The sequence below is a fragment of the Pipistrellus hanaki genome (genome assembly GCF_964339955.1).
Source record: "Pipistrellus hanaki genome assembly, chromosome: 1".
Lineage (NCBI taxonomy): Eukaryota > Metazoa > Chordata > Mammalia > Chiroptera > Vespertilionidae > Pipistrellus > Pipistrellus hanaki.
Window position 1 is genome coordinate 18,458,771 of NC_140503.1, and position 26,708 is coordinate 18,485,478.

The window sequence follows — 26,708 nt, forward strand, 5'->3', positions numbered from 1 at the left end:
CACCACTGTAGGCGGTACCATCTAATCCACAGAAGGACTGTGTACAACAAAAAGATGGTGGAAGGGCCCATTCATTCTTCCTGCTGGAGCTGAGACATCCATCTTCTGCCCTCAAACATTAGTTCTAGGTCTTTCAGAATGAGATTGAGACTTAGGCCACCAACCCCATCCTACCCAACCCGCAGTTCTCAGGGCTTCAGACTCAGATTGAGTTCCATCACCATATTTCCTCATTTTCCAGATTGCAAATGGCAGACTGTGGATTTCTACACTTTCATAATTGTGAAAACACTTTTTGCAGCCATTTTGCCCATTTAAACAGGTAAAAACTGAATAGAAAACTTTTCTACGTGCACAGATCACGTGTATCAGTTCCAAGTCCAAAGGTCAAGATAGAGCTCTGCCCACCCTGCCCTCACACATAGTACTTGGATGTCAACAAAAAGCAAGTACTGAGGCCTCTCGGAGGTCACCATGTTACACAGTTCACTCTCTCCCCTTAGCTTAGCCCTATCACTCCCAGCAAAAACACGAGAGAAGGGTGAACCACAGACCTCAAACACTGTAGTAGATACTACTGGTGCATCTCCCAGATCCCTTCACCTAGCCTGTGTACCCATCCCCCAAACATTGCTGGTGTTAGCTGCCAACTAGCTCACACCTGCATCCTCCTCTGGAGCACTGTCTTTGGCCAATGTGAACCATTTGGAGATGCCCGGAAAGCCAATGTCCAACCACCAAGGTCAATGTCCAACTGATTTAGGGGAATAAATGTTCAGTCTCCTTGTTTCAATATAAGCCAAGCTCTGTGGTACAAATCATACTCTATAGCTCCCCCATGGGATCCGGCTGGGCGATACTTCAGCTACACCACATCTTCACTTAGCTTCTTATCCTATTGCCTCTGTCACTTCCTTAAAGGTTTCTTTAAGGAGCAGTCACTCCCTAAATCATATACAAGAATCTCTATCTCAAGCTCTACTTCTAGGAAGCCTGATTCAAGATAATTATTGTGATGCCTTCAAGAAAAGGTAGGAAAAAATGTCTTCCACACTCTTAAAAGGTTTCATTTTTTTATCCCCATAACAAATATTTTGGTTTAAATTATAGGTTACAAACCAAAAAGTGGTCAAGCAAAAAAAAGAAAATGAGACATTGGGAGTTAGATAACCACACCAGGCTACTCTGCTGACTTCCCAACCTCACCATCACTCTGAAGGGTAGCCAACAGAGGAAATTATTTCCAAGTGAAACTACAGGGGATGCAATCCAATAAAGAGAAGGCCATGATTCTTTTTTTTTTTTATTTTCCAGGAAGAGAACTCTTATACCAATGCCACCATCCCACATCCCAACCCCAGACAGAGTGAGGCTTTGAGCTGTTGCATTGATCCTGTGATCATGAGGTGAAGGGAAAAGTGTACTAAGTTGAAAGATAAGAACTTGAAATCTCACCAGATGACATAAAACTCTGTCAGGCTATCCCCCAATCCAGAACAACCCCCAGACTTCCTCCTGGTGAAGCCCACTAAAATCCCTTTTGGCTTAAAATATTTTGGTTGGATTTTGAGTCACTTATAACAGATACAGTCCTAATAGTGTGTCATCAGTATGAGAGGCCTTGGGGTCACAATGTGTAATGGAAATAGTAAAAGCTGAGATCTAACTTACCAACAATCTCCCACCCTCTGTGTGCCATTTTATTAACTGCTACCTTAAAGCCTCTGGACCAGATATGGCCCTGGGAAAACCAAGAGTGTCCTCTGCCTCTTCAGGCTCTGTCTTTTCGCCCATCTCAGGTGTCAAGTGTTTGGATGCAAAGTTCATACCAAAATGTTAGGATGTTTTCCCTTCATAGGAGTAGCCAAACTATAGAAAAGAGAGAGGATGAAGCTCAGTTTAAAAGAAGGCAAGGGTCATTGAGGGAGAGAGTGTGTCCAGAACCAACAGGGATGTTCAGGTGTGTGTCCTGCTCCCTGACTCTGCCTGTTTTCCCTTTGCACTCAGAGTGCCTTGTACATATTATCTCTGTGACATTAGAAAAGGTATGGAATGACCCAGTGCCCGTTTCCTGACCAGTAAAATAGGGATAAAAGTCTCACAGAGTTATTGTGACAATGCAGTGACTCCAGCATGTAGAGGACATAAAACAATACCTAGCATAGAGTCAGCACTATCTATATTAGCTCCTGTTCTCATTCTTCTTAGGATGGACATTACTATTCAGAATTTTCATTCTTGGGTGGTTGAAGATATGACTTTGTTTTCTTTGTATTTACAGCAACCAACCCAGCACCTGGCTCCAGAAGTATTTATTGAATAAATGACCTTTGGCAGGGTGCTTTAAAAAGACGTATGTAAGTATATTTCATCCCCTGGTATTATGAATGGATCTCCAATGATGGAATTTCACGTCCTGAAATAGAGTATGTGGGAGAGATTCTTAGGCAAGTCATCCATCCTCACTTTGATAGTTCCTATTAATTGCTGAGAAACAAGCAAGTTGGGTGGGACAGCCACTCAGGAACAGCTCTCAACCTGAGATGGAATCCCCATCCCACTCCACTAGAAACCTTTACCCTCATCCTGACTTAATACTTTAGCTAAACATGTTTCTCCATTCCTACAACATGCAGATGTGAGACCTACCAGGAGTTTTCTCCCCTTCCTGACATGAAAACTGTTACAGTCAAAGAGAATTTTCTGAGCAGATACTGGCCTTGCAACATCCTAAAGCCAGCTCCTCAGAGGCACTTAAAGCAGCAGTCCACTAGAAACCTTTACCCTCATCCTGACTTAATACTTTAGCTAAACATGTTTCTCCATTCCTACAACATGCAGATGTGAGACCTACCAGGAGTTTTCTCCCCTTCCTGACATGAAAACTGTTACAGTCAAAGAGAATTTTCTGAGCAGATACTGGCCTTGCAACATCCTAAAGCCTCAGAGGCACTTAAAGCAGCAGTCGCCAACCTGGTGGTCCTTGGACTACTGGTGGTCCATGAGGTCCGAAAGGTTGGTGTCCTCTCACTTAGAGAATAGGCTTCTTTGGTCCTAGGCTGCCATTAACACATAAAGAGTTATGAGCTGTCAGCAAGGTGTTTTCAGAGGGAAAGAACCTTGAGCAAAGATACTAACTATAGAGGAAAATTTGTTGCAAAAGAAGGGAGGAAGGCAATTCTGAGGAGAAAGAGATTCACCACGAAATAAAAAGGGATTTTTATGTGCTAAATTTCTCTTGCATATGGACTCACTGGTTCCATCCTGTATTAACAATTTCTTCCATTATCTTCTTGTTCTGACATACGCTTGGGAGATGAGAAGTGTAAACAGGTAATTCAATTGGGTAAGTAAATCACCTTTCCTCCCTGCCAAGCTGCTAAGTGGGCATTCCTAGCATTGCACAGGCTTAGGTCGGGCTTCCCAGAGGCTGGCTAAATGAAGACGGCAAAATGTGATCTCAGAGTAGGGGGAAGGGTATAGCATATCCCTTGGGATGTGGAAAAACTTGAGGAGATCTTCCCTATGAAAACAAATACGAGTACCTTGATTGATGGGTGCTTGTTAAACATCTCCATAAAATGGAAATTGGTGACATCAGGCATATGGTAAGGTGAAGGCAAAAAGACCTAATTCTTTCCAGTAAATATTCCTAGAAATACCAACTCATGCCTATCACAAGCAGGTGAGATTTGAGAACCCAGAGCCTAAACATTTCACTAAATTTCACCTGTCTCATATCTCATTCCTCATTCCTTCAACAACCATCTGCTAAGTATCTCTGTATGCCATACACACTGGAGAAGCAGTTAGGATGGATATGGCAGCACTGGAATGTTGGAAATGAACAGCAAGGCAGGGTTTAAGAGGGACCTGAATATAAAATCAATTGGACTTTGTTGAGTGATGGGATGTGTAAAGGCAGCATGAAAAGGCTGAGCAGCAGAAAACAGAGAGAAAAATAAATAGAATCTAGGATTATTCTCAAGTGTACCTGGGTGTGGTGTGGCATCAGAGAGATGCAGCACTGGTGAGGAAAGCTCAAAGGATGCTTGCAGCATGGGTCTCAGGACTCCCAATACCCCTCAAATCCTGACTGTAATTTTATCAACTGGCAAGAAGCTTCTGCAGCCTTTTGCTCCTGCTAACTCCAATTTGACTCAAACACAACCAGCAAGGACCTTCCAACACAAAACTCCAGTTTCTGTGCTAAAACAATGGAGCCTGAATGTAAAACAATTCTATCTGAAAAAGGAAGAGAAGAAACTCTCTACTGGGGCCTGGTTAGCAGTCTGGCATGCTCTTGCCTACTTTCTTTTTGATCTTCACAAATCTGGAAGGAATTTTTATCCCCTTTTCACAAATAAAACTGGGGGCTCAGAAATTTAAGTAACTTGTAAAAGAAGATTAAGGAGGAACAGAAGGCTCAAGGCTGAGACTCAACTCATGACTCCTGATTCCTCCTAGGACAGTATTCTTTCTCATGAAAGATTGTTTCTCTGAGAAAGAAAAACCATACAAGCTCTATGCTTTGGTGGGCCAAACACAAAGCTTACTACTCATTACCTCAGCATGTGCCCCTAGATGCATAAGACCCTTGAGCAAAACTAGACATTGGTCAGTAGAGGGTTAATAAAACGACAAATGTTGTATCTTCTTAAGACCATTTGACTGGCTTCCAATCCCTGAGACCCTTACTCTGTATCTTGTACCCTGACTTATCCCTGAGCAGCTGCTAACCTTTAAGACCCAAATTATATTGGAGAAGAGAGTCAGGAACCAATATTCATAGACCATTAAGAAGCAATGTTTTTGCAGCCTCAGAACAGAGACAGGGAATCTAGGAAGAAACCTGAGGAAGGACCAACAATAACATAACCGCCACTCCAAAGCTGTACTCATGTCTCCCTCCTTATTCTAGACCCACCTGGGGTCCAAGGAAGAAATATCAATCTGCAGAACTGTGGTCCAAGGGTCAGAATATGCTGGTAAGAAGACATAGCTGTTGAACAGCCAGTATGTTCAGTGGATTGATCATTATCCCATGCACCAGGAGGTCACTGGTTTGATTCCCTACCAGGGCACATGCCCAGGTTGTGGGCTCAATCCCTAGTATGATGCACGCAAGAAGCAGTCAATCTATGTTTCTCTCTCATTGAAGTTTCTATCTCTCTCTCTCTCTCTCCATCTCCCTTCCTCTCTAAAAATCAATACAAATATATTGTATTATTAAGAAGAGGAAGATAGCTGGCAAAAGCAGTTGCATGGCTGGCATCAAAATTCCTCACCAAAACTACCATCACCACCACTCCACCCCACCCCCCAGTTGTCACCATTGTTCACGCTTAATTTATGTTCCTCTTGTCTTTCTAAATCCTCTGTGAAAGGATGCTGGTGGGCTTCCAAGTATCTATTCCCCTTCTCCCAGCCTGATTTGTCTCTCTGCTAGTTTCTTCCATGCACTCTGGATGAGGGTGCTGAATGGCCTGTTATCTCCTGTCTTCCTCCAGCCACAATTGGGTCTAATTTTTAAAAAGTGAGCTTAGGAACCTTGTGGGGACTGGAAACTCCTGCAGTCATACCGCTGCTGGGGGAGGACCTACAGCTGCTGTAGGTAGAGTCCCAGCAAAGGGCAGAACCTAAAGATAAAACCAATACAGCAGGAGTCAAGAACAGAAATATCCAGACTTTGGTGATATTACATGATCTTCTCAATGATCCAATGAGCCAATAAGCCCTCATTGTTAAAGCCAGTTTGGCTTGGGTTTCTTTTTCATCTGCTCATCCTGCAAGGTCCTCCTTAATTTCCACTCCCCGAACGGCCTTCCCTAACCAATCTTTCCTGCTCTTAACTTATCTCATAAAAGAATCTTTCCTGAACATGCCTTTCCTTACAATGTGTAATGTTCTTGGAACAAGCACATTCTGCAAAGTAAACAGAGTTTCAATCATGAGTCAGTTGCTCACTGGCTGTGCAATCTTAGGCAAGGTGCTTAAAACATGGATCTCAGTTTCCTCTTTCGTGAAATGGAATAAAACTCTTTCCCCTCCCAAAAGAAAAAAATGAGACAACAGGACAGCCCTGCTTTGTGAACAGCTGAGAGCCCTTCTTGGAAAGGGACCCCCGAGGTTGACTCCCAAGTACGCCAAGAACTTGATGCCCTACACTTCGTGGCATTAAGTCAATAATTTTGTGCATGCTGAGTGAATGACTGTGTCCCTCCCCCAGCTCCAGGTCAGAGCCCAGGAATATTAGCTGAGCCAAGTTGACCCAGCATGTAAAGCATCTGCCCACAATGCACTTGGCTCCCAGCCAGGCTCCCAGCCCTGGCTGCTGCAGGAATTCATCAGCATACCCCAAACCCCCCTCCAACTCAGCACCAACTCTAAAGGCAATTCAAGCTCCAGGCAGCCTGTGTCGTTATTATGTAAACTGCGGCCAGTGACAAACACACTGAGCAGAGGACAAAGTGATCAACAATAACAGAATATTTTAGTAGCCCAGAAAATAATGGAATATTTTATTAAGCAGGATAGAAGAGAGGCCATATGCTTCCTATCTCAATGTCAAGCAGGGGGAGAGCAAGTAAGAAAAGCACCATGTAGCTATCAAAGAGCAGCCTAGCCTAAAGAACAGAGAAGGCCCACCAAATTATCTGCTTTATCACAAAATGTTCAAGGAGCCCTTCATTATCACTCATCCAGAGCAATGTTCACCAGCCCTTTGCTACAATAGCTCTACCCCAAAGAACTCCCAGAGAGCAGAGTCAAAGCCTCTGACTGCTTCCCTGCATGTTTGCAGTATCAGATATGAGGCTGGTGGAAGAGGAGGGTGAAAGAAATGTTTACATTAAAAATTGCAGTTACTCTTACATGTCAGTTTATCTGTAGGCTGTCACTGTAAAACTATAGAAATCAACCTTTGGATGGAGGTTTATCTTTTTTCATTTTTATCTCTGAGGATGCTAATTTGCATTAAGCCTGTCTTATAAGCTACCAAGGATTCTTCTGGAGCAAAGTATTTAATAAATGACAGAGAGAGAGAGAGGGAGGGTAGGAGAGAGAAAGGGATGGATAGATGGATAGATAGATCAATAGATAAGATGATAGATGATAGATAGATAGATAGATAGATAGATAGATAGATAGACAATGGGCTTTATCCTCATAAAATATAGGACTATTCCCAAATACATCTGGGATACACAGACAGGCTCTGTGTATCCCTGTCAGATGATTCCACTTGAGGATATTTACTATTCAAAAAATTCATCTCTTTATAAATGACCCATCAATCAGTACTAGCCTCTTTTGGTACTCCATCTGGTCATTCCATGCAGGACTCAGCATATCCACCTGAGCTCACCCCAAAAATACACATAGTACTAATATTCAATCAACATGCATCTATTGAATATTCATTCTGATCCACACACCGAAATAAATGAGGCACAGTCCCTCGTTTTCTCAAGCCAATCTAATTATTATCTCCGGAGTTATACTACAATTGCTCTCAAATCCCAGCGCAGTCGGACACTCACTTTCCCCACTGTCATTTCCGAGTCCCTTATTCCTATCCCTTTCCTGGACATCCCCTCGCCCCCAAGACAGCCAACGCAGTAGCCTCTGGAAATTGGGAGGCTGCGAAGAACATCTGGGATACCAAGGGAATGTGTTTGTCTCAGCCCAGCTCAAAATAGTATCTGACAAGCCTGAATCACACAAGTTCTGAAAAACTCACAAGAAATAACCCAAGAAATCTATAGCTGCCTCCTCTAATTTCACTCCCTGTCTGGCTGCTTATTGACTTCTGCAGCCTGAATTGACAACGTGCAACTCTGCTTGTCTGCCTGCTCCCATGCAGTGGTAACTAAAAAGCAAAAGAAAAAAAAAAAAGAAAAAAAGGAAAACAGGGACGATCATAGCTATAACCCATTCCAAAGACCTGGCTATAGAGCCAGGCGCCCGCCTACAGGCAAAATTTCCAAGAAAAATGGGGGGCTGATTAGGGAGAAAACATCTGAGCCCCCTCCCTTTCTTTCATTCATACCCCTATATCTCCACCCAGGGCCACATAGTTCATCTGGCTGCTTCCAGCCGCTGCTCCACATTTAAGCTTTCAAATACAACTTCTGCACCAATAACATATGCCTTACATAAGAAAAGGGGGGACAGCCAACCCCCACCGCAGCTCACGTACCTTTTTTTCAAAGGTGACCTGGAAGACTTACCTGCCAAGCTGGAGTTAATTTCACGGCAGAAATGGAAGTGCAGGTGCATATCTCGGGGAAAGCACAACCTCAGGGACCAGAAGCAATGAAGAGAGGGACCATTTCATTCCTTAAGCCCTCCAGTCCTGTGTCTCTCCCGGAGCAATTGATAATCTAACACCTACCACAGTGTGCAGGAAGCTGCTTTCCTAACACCGCCCTCGGTGCTCACGATTTTGCAACTCTCTCACCCTTCAGATCTAAGTGCAGCGCTGGCAATTAGAAACCTGCACACATCTGGGGCCTGGGACAGGGTGCTTTGTGCATACATTGGGAGCTTCAGTCAGCAAAGGGAACTCTGGGCAGCCTTGTCCTCTCCCAGGGGATGGATCTGAATCTGCAGATTGTGTCATGCCAAACCTCCCTCTTGTTTGCTGTGATTCACCGGTTTAGGAAGTCACATGGACCCAAGATTCTCAGATTGCCAGCTCTGAGCAGGGAAATACCAGGGATATCTACTCTCCTATCAGCCACAACCTTGAAATGACCATTTTGATCAGAGTGCACAACTAGAGTGAGCACTATGAAGCTGAGTTCCCATTGTAATGAAAAAAGAAGGCAGAGCAAAAAGCCAGCATTCTTTTTACTGCAAACAGTTCCCTTCCTTCCTTATTGGCTGGAAGGCTGCTTCAGGGTTTCAAGGCAGCTGTAAACATTTGGTATACTCTGAAATAAATGCAAAGGTCTTGAAATGCTCTTGTTGTAGATCTATTGCATGGGTCATTTAGCAATCCTAAATCCCTGACAGAATTCCAGGGTTTACTGAACTACCCAACCATATTTTGGATTGAGTCTGGCACTTCTTTGCTTCTGACTTACATAAGGGGCACAAGGTAGGGGGTCAGATACTATATAGTTTTGTTATCTTGTGATGCTCACAAATAAAGACTCAGTTATTAACCAAACCTTTCACAGGGAAGAGCATCCTTTTTATTACTTCTTGCTAATAGTGTTAATAATATTAATAGCAGAAGTAGTCAGCCTTTATTATGTTGCAAGTGCAGTTCATAGTACTTTTCATGTATTATCTCATTTAGTACCCCCATAACTTTATAAGATATGTGTGACTGGTATTCTCCCCATTTTAGAAATGAGGATACCTGGTGTTGGAGATAAGTAACTTTCCCACAGTCACATGACTAAGGGCAGTTTCAAGATTGGGATCCAGACCCATCTAACATTAGAACAAGTAATTTCAACTGCTCTGCTACCACATGAAATGGGTACTCAGAAGACATCCTACTAGTAAATTATTTCTATCTTTCATAATTGAAGTCCATGACATTTATGTGTCTCACCATCAGGTTATTCTTTTGCTATATAAAAGGGTTTGCTAAGGAGTAGCATCATGTGCTCAGGATCTTGGCAAGAATGAGCAAATTTCTTAAAAGGACAAACTGCTTTTAAGCTCTTGGGCAGTGCCTATTTGCTTATGATTCATATAAATATATATTTTCTAAGAATTATTATATATTCAATAATGAAGACTGATAAATCCACTCAATAAATTATTATTTTCATTCCTGAATGTTTTTGAATGTGATTTTTTAAATTCTAAGTAATTGCTTATTCTAACTTTTCACTAATTTATATTTTTCTTGTTATCAAATGATAAAAGTGTGCTTATAGACCTTTTCTTCATAGATGCTATCTTATTAATACTTACAATATCCTCAGGGCAGATAGAAAATGCTATTTCCTTCATCTAATCAATATTCAGAAGCACACACACACAGACCCTAAGCAGGTCAGTAGCACATGGCACATGATGTACAATGTGCAATAAACAACCTCATTCAGAACAGTTCATCATCCATTCAGTGATTCATCACTCACTATGTTATGTGAGACTGAAACAGAATTTTAAAGTGTACAACAACTCACTCTTTAAAATTGTGTGGCATCCAATAAATCTAGGATCAAATCCAGGCTTTGTAACTTATTCTTTTAATCTGGTCAAGCATTAAAACTTACCAAAACTAGTTACTTATAAACTAATGAATGTATTTCTGTCACAGATTGCCTTTGGACTGTGCTGATTACATCAGCAGGTTTGATCAAGGGTAAATGTGACTTATAGAATCCTCATATGGACGTGTTAGTTTCATCCAAGTTAGAAAATGATCCATGCTATTTATGTTAAAAGGGGTACAATGTCTGGCTTTTATAAAAATTATTTGAGGGCGGATAGAGAGGAGACTGGAGATGGCAAGGATGAATCAAGAAAATACATCACTGCTAATCACAGGGCAACCCAACATATGCGCCCAGCTCAGTAGTTGTTCAGTGATTTCCTTAAATGTGGTGGGAAAAGTATTTCTACTTTGAAGACAGAGACCACCATTTGTATACTAAATCTATAATTTGAGGAATTGTGGGGATTAATTAAATAGTGCCTATAAGGCATCATTCACAGATCAGGAAATGAGTAAATGAAATGCCTTCAGGAACCTTTGCCAGCTCACTGGAATCCACACCCTTTGAGGATCCTTAGGTCCATATGGTTTTTCCTATGTGTGAAATCCCATAAAACAAACTAAATACTTAAGGGTTAATAGACTGATGGCTAAGTAAATTTCTATGCAAGATTCCCATAAAGCTCAAGATGGGAAAACTAGCCTATTAAGAAGTGGGGAGGGGGAGGGAGGGGAAGAAGGAGGCGGGATGTCAAATCCTAAAAACACAACCAGTAAAAATACCATCAGAAAAAGGTAGTCAGCTCAAACTTTCTTTAGAGGTCACTAAAAATTTCAGACTAATCTTTCTGCCTTTTACCTACTGCATTAGGAATGTAATGGATGTAGGGAATAACTACTACTTCTTGGCTCCAAGGTCAACTCATAATAAGAGACTGCTATACCTTTTCTATTTCTGAGAAAAAATTCTCTTCAAGTAGAAAAATGTCTTTTCTGTCATTGCTGCATCATCCCCTTTCAATATTCCCAGTAGAACAGAGTAAAATGTTTTTCAGTTATTTCTCTGGGGGGAAAAATGAGGGGAAAGGAAAAGATCAAAACTCAAATAGCCAATCACTTATTTTATTTTCTGTCCCTTATACTTTAAAAGTAAATAACAATGAATGCAGTATAGATGAAAGGTTCCAGAAAAATTCCCCTAGTTGAAATTAATTCTAGTTTCCATTAGAACTACTGGCATATTGTGGGAAGAATCTCTATTATGCTTTGCATTTTTCCAGAGGGCTTGTTCTACTTCTCCATGAACTGGGCAATTCAGTGGCTACAGGTAACAATGACACAAGTAATTGAGAAACATGACAGTGCTGTGGACTTTCCAAGGATCCAACCAGACTAAGGGATGGCTAGAGTGATAACAATTACAAATTATTGACAAAAAATAACCAGTGTTTACCCAGACAAAGGTCCAGCTAAGCTTGGGTTCACAATGCATCATTAAAAGTTCAGTGTGAGCCTGGCCAGGGTATCTTAGTGATTGATCATGGTTCAATTCCCAGTCAGGGCACATGCCCAGGATGTAGGCTTGATCCCCAGTGTGGGGCATGCAGGAGACAGCAAATCAATGACTGGCTCTCATCACTGAAGTTTCTATCTCTCTCTCCCTTTCCCTTCCTCTCTAAAATCAATACAAATACATATATATAATTTGAGTGTGATAGGGTAGGGAAGAGTCATTGGAGACTGATACCAGAGTGAGTGGAAGCAGAGGAAATGTTCCAGGCCATTCAAAGCAATAAGACAAACTCATGGAAAATTCTCATCCACTGAGCCAGAGAACTTTGAGAAGTGTCCTCTACCTCGGACAGTCCCCTAGGAGCCTTACCCTGAATTCCCAAATGTCAGCATATAATTGATCATCAAATGATCCATCAGTTACCATAAATTTATCAAGGGCATTGGTGTTTTCAAAACAAATGCAGACTTCCACTTCAGCAAAGACTGAGTAAACATTTGTTCTCATTGGTCTAGTAAGTACAATTAACAAGGTTATATATATTTTTAAAAAACTGAAAAGATCCTCAAAAGTAGAGAGAGATTGACTGACTATGGACATCAAAATCTAAAACAAATGACTTAGCAATGAATTTCCTAGGGGTTTTTTGTTTGTTTGCTTGTTTGTTTCTCATCTAACTCAGAATAGATACTGGAGAAACTGGATGTGGAAAAACCATAGAGTGCAAATTAAAAGAAGTCCCATTGCCCTGGCTAGCATCACTCAATGGTTACAGTGCTGCCCCACAATGAAAGATTGAGAGGTAAATTCCCAGCAAGGTTGCAAAGGGTGCATGTAGGAGCTAACAAATCCATGTTTCTCTTTAACACTCATTCTCTCTCTCTCTCTCTCTCTCTCTCTCTCTCTCTCTCTCTCTCTCTCTCTCTCTCTCTCCCTCTCTCCTCTCTCTCTACCCCCCACCTCTTTCCTTCTCTGCATTCCACTCTCTCTAAAATCAATGGAAAACTATATTTGGGTGAGGTTTAACAAGGAAAAATAGCACCATCAAAAGCCTATCTGTAGCCAGAAGAAATCAAGAAATGGCGAGGAAGATAGAAAACTTTTTAAAAATTTATTTTCAATTACAGTTAACATACAATATTATATTAGTTTCAGGTATATAACATAGTGATTAGACATTTATATAGTAATTGGTGTCCTGGTGGACAGATTCATATACATTAAAAGGAAATTAATTAGAAAAAATATTTTAATATCACTATGCACCCTTTTTCTATAAGTGTCAACCAAATTCACTATTGACAATGACAGATTGAAACACACATGTGCAATTGGCACCAGCAAGAGATTTATATGTATTGTGCATGTGCAAGTCAACTTAGCCTTTTATATATAGAGAGAATAAACGTGCTTAATTAGACCAGCTTTCTGATGATGCTAAATTTTTTCCAGCCCAGTGAAGCACCCCAACTTTTATTTCAGGTAATTGTCAGCAACATAGCAGTAAATATCAACAAGAAGCAGATAATTATTATAGATCATGCATGGAGAACAAAAGGTAAAATATTTAACTGTAGCAGTGTTTAACTATATTCTGTGCAATGAGAAAACCTGAAGCCATTTTCAAGTCCCACCATTTCTTACTTCTTTTCAGTCGGGTCAAGTTTCTAAACTTTCTAAATCTCTGTTTTATGGCTAATGAAAAGAAAATAGGATTCTACCAAGTATCCTATCTACCTACTCCAGGACTTCTGTGAGGACCAAATGAGATGAGGCATGGGAAAATGCTTCAAATATATAAACTAAAATGTTTGCACCTGGCTATAAAGCAAGTCATGTTCCTGGGCTGAAGAAACTCCAAGGAGACTAGTTGCTAGGGAGAGGAAGAAGGTCATTGATAGATTATGTCATTACCCAACACCCACAGCTACTATTTCTGAGCTGGGCTGTGGGCTGCATTTTGTGCTATGGGGTCTTGGCAGCATTGGCTGCAATTTGGTGGGATGCTATTCCAGGGTGGTGGCAGGGCCTGTGTCCCACTTTGGGAAAAGCCGAGTGTTGGTTTGTCGGCACAAGGTCCGCAGTGCCATTTCTATTTAAATGTCATGTGTGTCTGCACCATGATGCTCAGTGCACATCATAGCTAATGGTCGGGTGAACAGACACTTAGCTTTTTATATATATAGATACACTACAGAGAAAAAGTGTGCTTCCTCTCCTGACCAGATCAGCAAAGATCTAGTGGAGACCACAAGTCTCCATCCTTGCCAGACTATAATGAGGCATTCTAACTTCCCACCTGTTAGAGACAGCCAACTGGGAGCCAAGATTTTCATAACTGCCATGCAATACCAAATAAACCATGCATGGTGTCAATTGAGACCACATGGGGAGCTTGGATTATTATTTTTTTTTTTTTACTCCTACTTGGCAGTAACAAGGCAGCACTCTCCATCCCTCTGGATTTTTGTCAGAGACCTTTTACCACCACCTAGCAGTAACAAGGCAACTCATCCACTACCATCTCACACTATTAATGGAGGCCACATAGGGAGCAGTAACAAGGCATCCCTATGACTCCCAGACAGGGAGATATCAGTGGGAGTTTAGGGGGAGAGACAGGTTTCCCAGTAGTAAATAGACCAATACTCGGGTATTGATGTCAAATAGGGAAGTGAGGCTTCCACCTGAATCAGGCAGTGAGCAGTGGCTAACTCCATCTTTCCCAAACAAAAATATCTGACAAAGCCAGGTAAACAGGAAGTTTAAATGAAATCCAGAGTCTCATAACACACTAACCAAAATGTTCAGATTTTCTTTTCTTTTTTTTTTATATATTTTATTGATTTTGTACAGAGAGGAAGGGAGAGAGATGGAGAGTTAGAAACCATCGATGAGAGAGAGTCATCGATCAGTTGCCTCTTGCACACCCCCTACAGGAGATGTGCCCGCAACCAAGGTACATGCCCTTGACCGGAATCGAACCCAGGACCCTTCAGTCCCCAAGCCGACGCTCTATCCATTGAGCCAGACCGGTCTCAGCGATACTAACCAAAATGTTCAGATTTCCATTGAAGATCATGAGTCATGGCAAGAACCAAGATGACTTCAAATTGAATGAAAATGGACATCAATAGATGCCAATAGTGAGATGGCAAAGATGTTAGAATTATCAGACAAAGATTTCAAAATGACCATCATAAAAGTGCTTCAATGAGTAATTACAAACACACTTAAAACAAATTTATAGTTCCAGCAAAGAGATAAGAGAATCAGAAAATAGTCCTAGCAACGAGATAAAAGAATCAGAAAATAAAGAGACAGTATAAATAAAATAAAATGGATACTTTAGAGCTGAAAAAACAAAATAACCAAAAGAAAACCTATAGGAACTACGTGTAGACTCCCAAAGCATAAAAAAGTAACACTACAAACAATTCTACCTATACCAATGTGGCCATTTAAATGAAATGGACCAATTCCTTAAAAAACACTACCTACCATAAATCATCTATATGAAAGAGGTAATTTGAATAGTCACTTAACTATTAACAAAATTGAATCCACAACTTAAATATTTCCCAAAATTAAATCTTCAGGTTTAGATAATTGCACTAGATAATTCTATTAAAAATTTAAAGAATTAAGAATAATTCTATAGAATAACCTACTGAAAACAGGAGGAGGGAACACTATAATTCATTTTCTTAATCATTATCCTGATATCAGAATGAGACAAAGTACAAAAAGGAAAACTAAGGACCAATATTCTTCATGAATATAAACATAAAAATTCTTTTTTAAAATGTTAGCAAATAGAATTTAGCAATATACCCAAAGAATTTTACACAATGACCAACTGGGGCTTATCCTAAGGATGCAAGGTTGGTAAAAAATGTATCAGTGTAATCCACCATGTCCTCAAGCTAACGAAAATCAACATGATAATACTGATTGATGCAGGAAAACCATTTAACAAAAATTTACCAACTATTCATGAGGGAAAAAAATGTGTCAGAAAAAATAAGAATAAAAAGGAACTTGCTTATCTTGATAGAAAGCATCAAATAAATAAATAAATAATTCACAATGGCAAATGACTGAATACTTTCCTCTTAATCTCAGGAGCAAGGCAAAGATATTTCACATTCTTATTCAACATAGTGCTGGGAGTTCTATCCAGTGAAATAAAGCAATAAAATAAAACAAAGTGCATTCAGAATTGAAGCAAGAAATAAAACTGCACCTATTTGCAGATGCATAATTTTCTATCTATAAAATCCTAAGAAATACACACACACATACACACACCTATAACTAATGTGTGAGTTCAGCAAGATCACAGGACAAAAGATAAACACATAATCTATTGTATTGCCATATACTAAAAATAAACATGTGGGTACCAAAATTAAAAATATAATAACACTTAACAATTGCTCAGAAAAAGGTAAGTACTTAGATATAAATCTAACAGGACTTGTATGTTGAAAACTATACAAAGCTGACTTTTAAAATCAGTTTTTACTAAATTAAAAGATATGCCAAGTTCATGAATTGGGAAACATAACATAGTAAATGTTCCAAATTAATATGTAAGTTTAACATGAATTCTGTCAAAATCTCAGCAAGAATTTTTGTAGATACTGTATAGCCAAAATTATTTTAAATTTTATATGTAAAGGAAAGGGAGCTAGGATGTCTAAAAGAATATTGAAAAGAAAAAATGAAGCAGTAGGAGTTAATCTATCCAATTTCAAAACTTATATAACTATAGTAATCAAGATTTTAGGGTAGTGGTGGTGGGATAAACATACAGAATAATGGACCATAATTAACAACCTATAAATAGACCTACAAAATATCCTCATGGGTTTTTCTTTTGACAAGGGTACAAAAGCAATTCAATGAAGGAAAAATAGCCTTTTCATCAAAAGGTGCTGGAACAATTGTATATCCTTAAGCACAAGTAAAAACTGAGCCTCTACTTAAGTCCCATACTTCATACAAAATTATCTCAAAACTAGAGGCCTGGTGCACAAAATTCATGCATGGGTAGGTTCCCTAGGCTGGCCAGGGATCAGGGCCCTTCAGGGTCCTTGCCTCCCTGTCTCCTCCTTCTCTCACTCTCTCTCAGCACCCCACTGCCACTGCTGGACACTCACCATGTTCTGTGCCGCCCCCTGATGGTCAGCACACGTCATAGCGAGTAATCGAACTCTCTTCCAGTCAAACTCCAAGGGGACACTTTGCATATTACCCTTTTATGTATAATATATAGATAGATGGATTATAGACTTAACGTACAGTAGTCCCCCCTTATCCATAGGGGGATACATTTCAAGACCCTTAGTGGATGCACAAATTGCAAACAGTACCAAGCCCTGTGTACATGTTTTCTGTTCATATCTTCCAGCCACAAGTTTAATACCTTTTCCATCTTAAGAACTTTATCAAAAACTGTGGTGGTAACTATTTTAGTTTGAGGTGAAAACAGCAAAACTAGCATGGATTTCTTTTCCCTTCCTCACTGACTTCACAGACAGAAGATTCATTCATACTGTAGATCTTAGCAAACTCAGCATATGATTTTTTTTCTTTCCTCGTTAAGTCAAGAACTTTTATTTTTTTTCACTTAAAAGAAATACTTTATGGCTTCTCCTTGGCATATCTGAATTACCACCATCACTACTTTTGTGCTCTGGAACCATTATTATGTAATATGAGAGTTACTTGAATACAAGGACTGCAATACCGAGACAGTGGATTTGATAACCACGTTGGCTACCAAGTGACTAAGGGGTAGGGAGCATATGTAAACAGTGTGGAGATGCTGGACAAAGGGATGATTAATACCCTGAATAGGATGAAGCAAAAACACACTATTCAGAATGGCATGCAATTTAAAATTTATGAATTGTTTATTTCTAGAATTTTTCATTTAATATTTTTGTACTATAGTTGATCACAGGCAACTGAAACCATGGGAAAGCAAAACCACATATAACAGGGGACTACTTTAAAATATAAAAGTATAACCCAATGAGGAATGAAGGGTAGGTATTATCAAGCCCTTTATGGAGAGAAGACATTCCAAGAGACTGTCGTTTACTTAAGGTCACTGCAAGGTCATGTGAGGTCTTCCAGCTGAATGTTTTTCCTATTAGAAAGTCAAGATCATCTTCTGTCCTATAACTTCACTCCTAGCTTAACTTCACAAGAAATTCATGAAGCTAACCGCAATGGAATCAGCTAATTTTTGTCTTATTTGATGAGAATAAATTACATTCTCCAAACTAAGAAAATTATTTCTTTCAGTATTGGCATTTATTATACATAAAGGACTGCATTGGTACTGAGTGAGCATTGCAGAGAACTCCCAAAATGAGATAAGGTATAATGCATTCATCATGGCTAAGGGGTGGAGCAAATACAGCACTGTTTTTATTTTTATTATTTTTGATCCTCACCCAATGATATTTTTTCATTGTATTTTAGAGAGAATGGGAGAGAGAGAGAAAGACAGAGAGAAATATCAATGTGAGAGAAACTCATTGATTGGTTTCCTCCTGCAGGAACCCTGATCAGGTCCTGGCCTGGGGAGAAGCCTGAAACTAAGGTATGAGCCCTTGACTGGAATTAAACCTGGTAAGCTTCTATCTGCAAGCTGATGCTCTATCCACTGAGCCAGACTGGCTAGGGAAGCACTGTTTTTAGAACCCAAAGTCCAGGATTCAAGTTCCAGCATTGCCACATATTATCTTTGTGACATTGGTCACTTCCATAGTCTAGTCTTTAGTGTGTTCATGCGTAAAATGAGGTTAGTCATTTCTACCTTGTAGGTGAGGATTGCATAAGTCTTACAGGGGTCTTCAAACTACGGCCCGTGGGCCACATGCGGCCCGCAGAGGAGTCTTATCCGGCCTGCCAGGTTTTTTGGGCAGTGAGCGCAGCCGAGGTGTTACAGTAGGAATCAGTAGTTCATATAGTCCGGCCCTCCAGCTCTCTGAGGGACCGTGATCTGGCCCCCACTTTAAAAAGTTTGAGGACCCCTGGAAGACAAGCACAATGAGTTTTGTAACTAAGCATAAGGCATTGTTGTGCTAGGCAGAAGCATGAGGTCTGATGCTACACTAAGACCCATGGAAAAATAATGTGACTTCTAGTTCCCTGGATGAGGTACTCTAGGCTGCACTTTCCCACCTTCCTATGCTTCCTTCTCCTTAGAGCCACAACCTTCATCACAGGGGCCACAAAGAAGCCAGTTGCATGTGATTAGTTGGTGCAGGGTTTGAAGCAATGACCACTGAGACCATGGAACAACTGTGGAAAGCCAACCCTAAAAATGATTTTTCTTTGCTTTTATCTATCTTCTTTAAATCTATAGCAAAAAGATAAAAAGGGAAAAAGAGGCAGTTTTAAGGCAAAACACCCAATTAACTGAAAACCCAATATCAAAAATTGAATGCAGATCTGACTACTGTAACTATTTCTTTTTACCCCCATCTATCTATCCATCGATTATTTTCTCATCTCTAATTAAGGACAGTCAGATACTGAAAATGGGATGTTTTTCTCTTTACTTTGCTGATGAAGTTAAGCCTAATTACCTTAGAGTTCTCTATAAAGGAGAAAAATAAATAAAATGCAGAGGAATTTTCTTCATTTGTTCTCCCTCCACCTTGATTTTCACGGGAGCTAAAGGTCCAGGTGGGTTTTAATGATTGTCACAGATAGTCCTGAAGACTTATCTTTGACCTTGGGATCTCACAGCGTTTATCAAGTGCTCCTTGTGGGTGTCATTAGGCCAAGGCTACAGTAAATGGAAGGGATGAAAAGTATTGGACCTTCTTACAAGATAGTTTAGGATATATTACCAAGAAATAAGGAGATTGCTTCTTAGATATCTAAGTTTAATCTGCCACAGATCTAGACATCTTCGGCAAGCCAGACATTAGTATCCAAAATAGTGAGTCCTTTTCTGTGCGGAAACCAGAACAGCCACCTGCCGCCTCATCCACAAAATTTTCCCCAATCACTGGTCTTCTGTCTCTGGAGCAATAAGGCACATTAACCATAAGAAGAGGTAAGAGGATGTGTGGGTTCTTACATCTATTAACTGTGTTGGCTCATTGAGTTCAGAGTCAAAAAAATGGTATTTTTTAGCACTATTAATTTCCTTTTTTGTGCTGACTTGATAATCTTTTTAATTAACTTCATTACTTTTGAATGAAAATGTGTTAATTTTTAATAACTTGTATATAACTTTTCTAAATCATAAAAGTGTTGCTTAAAGTTTATAAATTTGGGACAAGGGAAAAAAATCAAAATTACCTTTAACCCCAATATCTAAAAGTATCTCCTATTAGCATTTCACTTTCTTTCACTTCCTTCTATTGTTTTTTGTTTGTTTTTCTGTGTGTGAGTGAAAACATAGTATATGTAAAGCATGGTGTTTTTTAGGGAGGAAGTCCAAATTTCTCCTCAATTCTTTAGCAAATTCCTCCTATCAGTTCACATATGGGACAGCCATTGGGTCATGAAATGTAACAAGTAAATATAATAAATATTGGGGCTTTCATAATGTTTTTCCCTGGTTTAAATTTTTGAAAATGAAATAAAATCAAGTTTAACCAAACTGCCTAATTTGCTAAATGCTGAACCAAGAAAACAAAGTCTTAACCTACCTCTCCAAAGTAGGTGCTAACAAATATAGGTAAAAATTAGCAGCATTGTAAATCCTGGACTTACTGAATCACCAAATGTTACATTTTGAAAGAGACCTGAACAGTTGCAGAATCCAGCAATTTTCAAATCGTGTTCCATGGAACTCTGGAGAATCCTTAAAGTAGCCCCAGGAGTTTTCAAGGCCTGGGGCGGGGGGGGCAGGGGGGACAGTAGCAGGGTAGAGAGATGGAGGATAGGGAATAAGAATGCTGAGCAAAGTTCTCTCCATCTACCCTCACCCTTTTCCCCAACCAGAGCAGGTTGACTTTTGCATGTTATATATATTGGGTGTCAAGATGAAAATCTTTTTCTTTTTTCTTTTTTGTTAATCCTCACTTGAGGATATTTTTTCCATTGATATTTTTAAAGAATAGTAGGAGGTGAGGGGGAGAGAGGGAAAGAGGGAGGAAAAGAGAAAGAGGAAGGGAGAAAGAAAGAGGAAATGAGAGAGAGTGTGTTTGTGTGTGTGTGTGTGAGAGAGAGAGAGAGAGAGAGAAACATTGATGTGAGAGAGACACATTGATTTATCGATATTACCTCCTGCACACTCCCCTAATGGGGTTGGGGATCCAACTTGCAATCAAGACACATGCCCTTGACTGGAAATCAAACCCTCCAGTGTGCAGGACAACACTCTAACCACTGAATGACATCAGCCAGAGCCATATGAAATTTCATTTGATAAAGCTGATCAACTGTTTAAGAAAAAAAGTTTGAAAATTGCTGGTATGGTCCAGACCTTTGATATTACAGATTCATAAACTGAAGGTCAGGAATATGAAATGACTTTCCATAGTCACACAGCTAATTAAAATATGAAAGCATAGTGGATATTTGTCATTTGAGGGAGATGATTGTCCAACATTCCATCCTGTCTCTATTTTGCTGGTGAGAAAAATTACCCCCAAAAAATAACTAATTCATTAGTTGCAGAGTCAGAAACAGAACTAAAAATACTTCTCACCTCAAAGTGAAGAGATTTAATACATTTATCTCTCCTGGATTTTATTTTATCTTGTAGATTAAAAGTTATCCCCTAAAAGATACTTTTATTACACCTGCTGTAGAGACCTTATCAAGAAATCCTAAAAGTTCAATGCCTAGATCCTCTATGATCAACTCACTCCTGTTTATCTAAGATTAGACAGATATAACTAGATAGATAAATATGATAACAGCAGAGTCATTTGTTCTCAAGTGATTTCTCCACACTGATTTTAAAGGACATGGAGCTTTTTCTAGTTCCGACAAAGGGCTTTCCACTGGGCAGAAGGCTCACTATCAGGGCCACCTTGCCCAACAGCTAACTACATTTCCCATTGCTCATGTTCACCCTGTTTCCATAACTAAATGAGCATGGCCGGAGGAGATTGTGAACAAACCTCAGCAGAGCAGCATGATGAAGCAAAGACACCATGCCAGAAGTGGCCTCCAGTCACCCTCCCTTTGCTCCAAGCACAGATGTCTGCTCTCAGATACCAGACACCTGAGGGTGAAGCCTGGCCCCGGATTCACATGTATGAGAGTTATCCAGGCCAGAGTCTGGCACATGGCACCTTTTACTGGAAGGAATTTGATTAATCATTCTCATTACCTTTCAATTCTATGCACCTGAGCTCATTTTCCCTCTGCCCAGAACCAGCAGTGAGTGGCTTAAATGGCACGTGAACACCCGGATGGATCATGATTAGCAGATGGAGAGATAGGATCCTCCCACCCCCCTCTGCAGTGTGCTCTTAGGTCAGACAGGTCATCTAGACCAGTGTTTCCCAACCTTCTCTCATGATGAGAATCACCTGGTGGAGTTGTTAAAACACAGATTCCTGAATCCCAACTAAGAAGTGCTAAACTAGAATTTTTGAGAACATATAGGTAAAATTGCATACCTAACTTAGTGCTCTGTATATAACATCTGTGTTAGAGCACTAGTTAAGTATACAATTTTACCTATATGTTCCCAAAAATTCTAGTTTAGCACTAGAATTGTATACTTAACTAGTGCTCTAAGACAGATGTTATATACAGAGCACTAAGTTAGGTATGCAATTTTACCTATATGTTCCCAAAAATTCTAGTTTAGCACTTCTTAGTTGGGATTCAGGAATCTGTGTTTTAACAACTCCACCAGGTGATTCTCATCATGAGAGAAGATTGAGAAACACTGATCTAGACCCTGCAGCACCTCATCAAATCCCTCTCCATCCAGCCTCAGAGGCCCCCAGAAGACAATATCTCTAGTATATGTATCCTGAGCACTGCTCTCATAGAATTCTAGGTACGAATTGGGGGGGGAAAGGAGAGGGAATGGCACCTACCAGAAGCAAATTTCTTTTTACTAGGAAAAAGAACCAATAAGCATGACCATGTGCCAGTGGAAAATGGTAGCAAGGGTCTGCTAGGAAAGCAATGTCCACTCCTGCTAGCACCTGGGCATTTGGCCATTTCTCCTTGTCTCTCCTATCTACACATATTTCAGGCTATTCCCAGGATAAACTATAACCACAAGACTTTCCAACACTGCTTATAAACCTTAAAAAGCTAGATCACACATTCTAACATTTAAGGGAGACAGAGCTGAGCTTTCACTTTTCACAACTCCCAGAGTCACCATACACAGTATCACTGAGGTTGAGGCTTAGTTTAAGATGATTAATTATAGGGAGCTTAGGAAATGTAGATATATCAGAGAGGTTTAAGTCCCTGATAGTATGAAATGTGAAATATTTTATCTTTACTTGAGTGTGTTACAATTGCAACTCAGAAACAGTTGGATTCATTTAGAACCCAGGTTAGGAAACATTTTATAATTATTTTTAAAATAAAGATATTTTCTCAATATAGTCTAGAGATTTAAGTGACTAGTGTGTTTAAGATTGTTTCCTCATAGATACTATCACTTTGATTTGAGCAACTACTAATAGGTGGTGGCTATGATTATAGAATGGATCTCAAATAAGCATCTTATAACATTATACTGGTTATAGCACATTTGTATAGAAATCATGTTTTTCAGTGAACATAGATTTTTTAAAGCATTAAAGATAATTATGAATTGTGTTACATGACATATTTTTAAGAACAATATAGACAAAGTTTAAAGAACTATAAACTCCTACTTATAATTTAATAAGCTTTCATTAACCCTTACTTTTAACAACCACTGATTAACAAAGCTTTCCAATTTTAAACAATTAACAACTGTAAAACTCATACCAAAGATTTCCTTAGAGGCAAAGCCCCCTTAGGAAACTTACTTCTGGCTCAACCTACAGCACTTCAGCAGTTATTTCTCTAACCTGTTATGTGATCAAAGACTCCAAGGTGCTAAGATCTAATACTTACTGTATTATTTTATAATTCTAATGTTCATTGTAGCTAAACATGATTCATTGGAACCCAGTAGAGATCAATGTTTACCACTCCATTCTCATGCTTATGTGGGTTTCTACCTGTCCATCTTCTATTTTTTCAAACAAACCATAAAAGCTCCACAACTCCATTCCTAACACTGAATAAAAGTAGGCGCACCTTCGAAGCCAACATTTTCAAAAATAATACTGCAAATATTATTCTGGGAGGTCAAGTGAGCAGACACCTTCAGATCTAGCTAAAAGTCTGTAACATAGAGGTCCTTTTACTCCCACAGTGATGATGTAAAAAGGTGGGTGATGAGTTCTCCCATCTTCCTTCTGAATCCCATGTCAATGGTTCTTCCAGGAATTCAAGAGGGCTCCATGTCTTATGCAGATGGCACCTGTTACCCTCTTTCTTCTCTCATTTCCATCACACCACTGTTTCCTCCTTCCACTCCAACCCCCACGCATCCTTCTTTTGCAGTTAAATCATCCCATGAAGGGAAGAATGGGCACTTTTTTATCTCTGTTCCATCCAGAAGATACACAATACATGTGCTATCTCCATAATCAGCTGTGATTTGCAGGCATTACAGAAAAGATACATAACCATATGGCTTTGTCCCTGGTTTACAGGTTTCTGGTGAATGTTTATATATTTTAAACAAGCTGTTTGGCATTAAGCTCTCTCCACACAAGTGGGATATCTACTTATCAGAGCAAAAAGAGGACATTAAGGACCAAACAAAAGTCCATTCTTGTGGGGCTGCTGCTGTAGTGTACGTGACACCTATTTCACGGCTAAGTGCCTGAAGTTGCTGCACCCTCCCCATGTCAGGCCTCCTGCTCCCAACCTACTGACCTCAGACAAACACATGTCTCCACTGTGGAAGGCTCCCTTTTCCTTTGGACTTGGCATCCCTGACCTCAGATGTTTAATATACCCAAGGTACTTTGAATGGTAAATTTCAGGGTTTCTGGGTCTTGAGACTATATGTCAGTTTAGACACTTCCTTTGCAAGAAGTCCAGAGCTATGGTGACATCATGAATATTTGATGGAACCTTTGGTGCATTAACCCAGAATTAATTCATTATTCTACCTAAGCTTCCTGCTCTAATCATTCCAACTGACCTCTTCTAATGTATTCTGCATTATGATACACTGCCATTTATTTTTTATAACACTCATATTTTACCTAATTTTATTCAAGGGAACAAGGAACAGAACTATTCATTGAGGGGAAACAGTTCAAAGTAACTATTTGAATACCTGAGTAATTAGCTGTGCACAATGTTTTCAACATACCTTATATCCTTAATTTTTAGATGATATCACAGAACTCAACTCTAATAACATACACAGCACCAATATCCTGCAAGTGATAAAACCAGAAATCAAATCTAGGATGGGTGCCATAGAAATTAGGCTTTTCTTCTATGCCACACTCTCTCATATTGTTGTACAACTCTGTAGGATATAACTATGTCACTATGTGTATGTCACAGTACTGATTAAGAGACAGACACTGAAGCCAGAAGGCCTAGTCATCACTTCTCATGACATTAGACCAATAAATCACTCTGCATCTATTTTCTGTAAAATAGGGCTTAATGCTAGTGCCTATCTTCCATATTTTAATTGAGGATCAAATGTATTAACATAATTATAGCCTACACCTGAATCATACTAAGCACTATAAAAGGATTAGTCATTTTTGTAATTCTGACTTCCCAGATGGAGTATAAACTCTTTGAGAATCAGGGGTAGTCTACTTTTTCATACTGGCATCAAAAGTGGGTACTTTGTAATTTTCTGCATTAATTCTTTTATGAACTGGTACTCTTTCCATTCTTTACAACACAATGTAAAAAGAGCTTTATCCATCAAGACCTTTATCTTTGGGCTTTTAAGCACTATTTCCAAAGTTTAAAATTAAGTCCAATCTTAAACATCTATAGAAAATTATGGTAGACCAGTGATTCTCTCTGACTATTACTTTCCTCTTCTTGTATATAGATTATAGACTTTGTATTTAGTATGGCAATTGACATTGCTCAAAGTATGAGGAGGTGTAAAGTCAAGATTTGTTCATAAACTCATTCATTTACTCATTTATTCATTCACTACATGCTGTTTTTTTATTAGGATTATCATAAGTACTAGGGAAAACTAGAGATGAATAAAGATAAGTAAAGCAAATGATTACAATACAATGTAATTATTGTATTGTAATTATTTCAGGGAACTAATTCCAAACAGGTAACATTTGAGAAACATCTTGAAGGATGAGGAAGTGGTTACAAAAGAGAGGAGTAAAGGAAGAACATTATGTGCAGTACACAAAAATGTGTTCTAATAAAATCAGAAAGTTCTGTGTGGCTAGAATGGGTTATTTTGTGTGGGTGTCAACAGTTGATAGAAGAAAACTAGTTTAGAGTCCAGATCACTATGATGAAATTATTAGAGCCAAGAGGGACTGCAGACAAGGAAATTCTTCAGGAGACCAGGAGAGATAGTCAGGATAACAGCATGATTTCAGTGTTGTCGCTGTGGATGGAGAGGTGTGAGTAGCTAAAACAGATCAATCCATGGGCTGGATTGGTGACAAATGAGCAGTGATGGGAGAAAAATATGATCTAAAATACCCTAATTTGCTTTTTCAGTGATATATTTAACATGAGCAGATTCACAGGGTGAACTTTTTTTTTTTAACTAGGATAATGAGTATAGAACCCCTCTCCAATTAGTGCTTAGCATTTGCTAATTGGAAGTATTGAGCCTCATCCTTTTAACAGTGTCTTTGGCTTTGGCTTTCACATCTTTTTTCTTTGAACTAGTCCTATAACATCATCAATTACACATAACTAAACCCTACAGCAATGGGAGACCATCTTCTCTAACAGAAGCTATGCCAGCTTATAGATATT

At 39.4% G+C, this 26,708-nt stretch overlaps 1 protein-coding gene across 32 annotated transcripts in view; it reads right to left on the reverse strand.

The window, feature by feature from the left end:
* The window catches only part of NRXN3 (neurexin 3), a 1,392,989-nt gene that overhangs the window by 1,257,405 nt on the left and 108,876 nt on the right, over positions 1-26,708 (reverse strand). Inside the window, exon 1 of one of the 32 annotated variants that reach the window (XM_084891143.1) lies at positions 8,232-8,369. The exons of the other annotated variants lie outside the window; for them this stretch is intronic. Coding sequence (XP_084747269.1) covers positions 8,232-8,280 — 49 coding nt within the window. The 5' untranslated portion in view covers positions 8,281-8,369. Of the gene's footprint in view, positions 1-8,231; positions 8,370-26,708 lie in introns of those variants that run through there. 32 annotated transcript variants of the gene reach the window in all.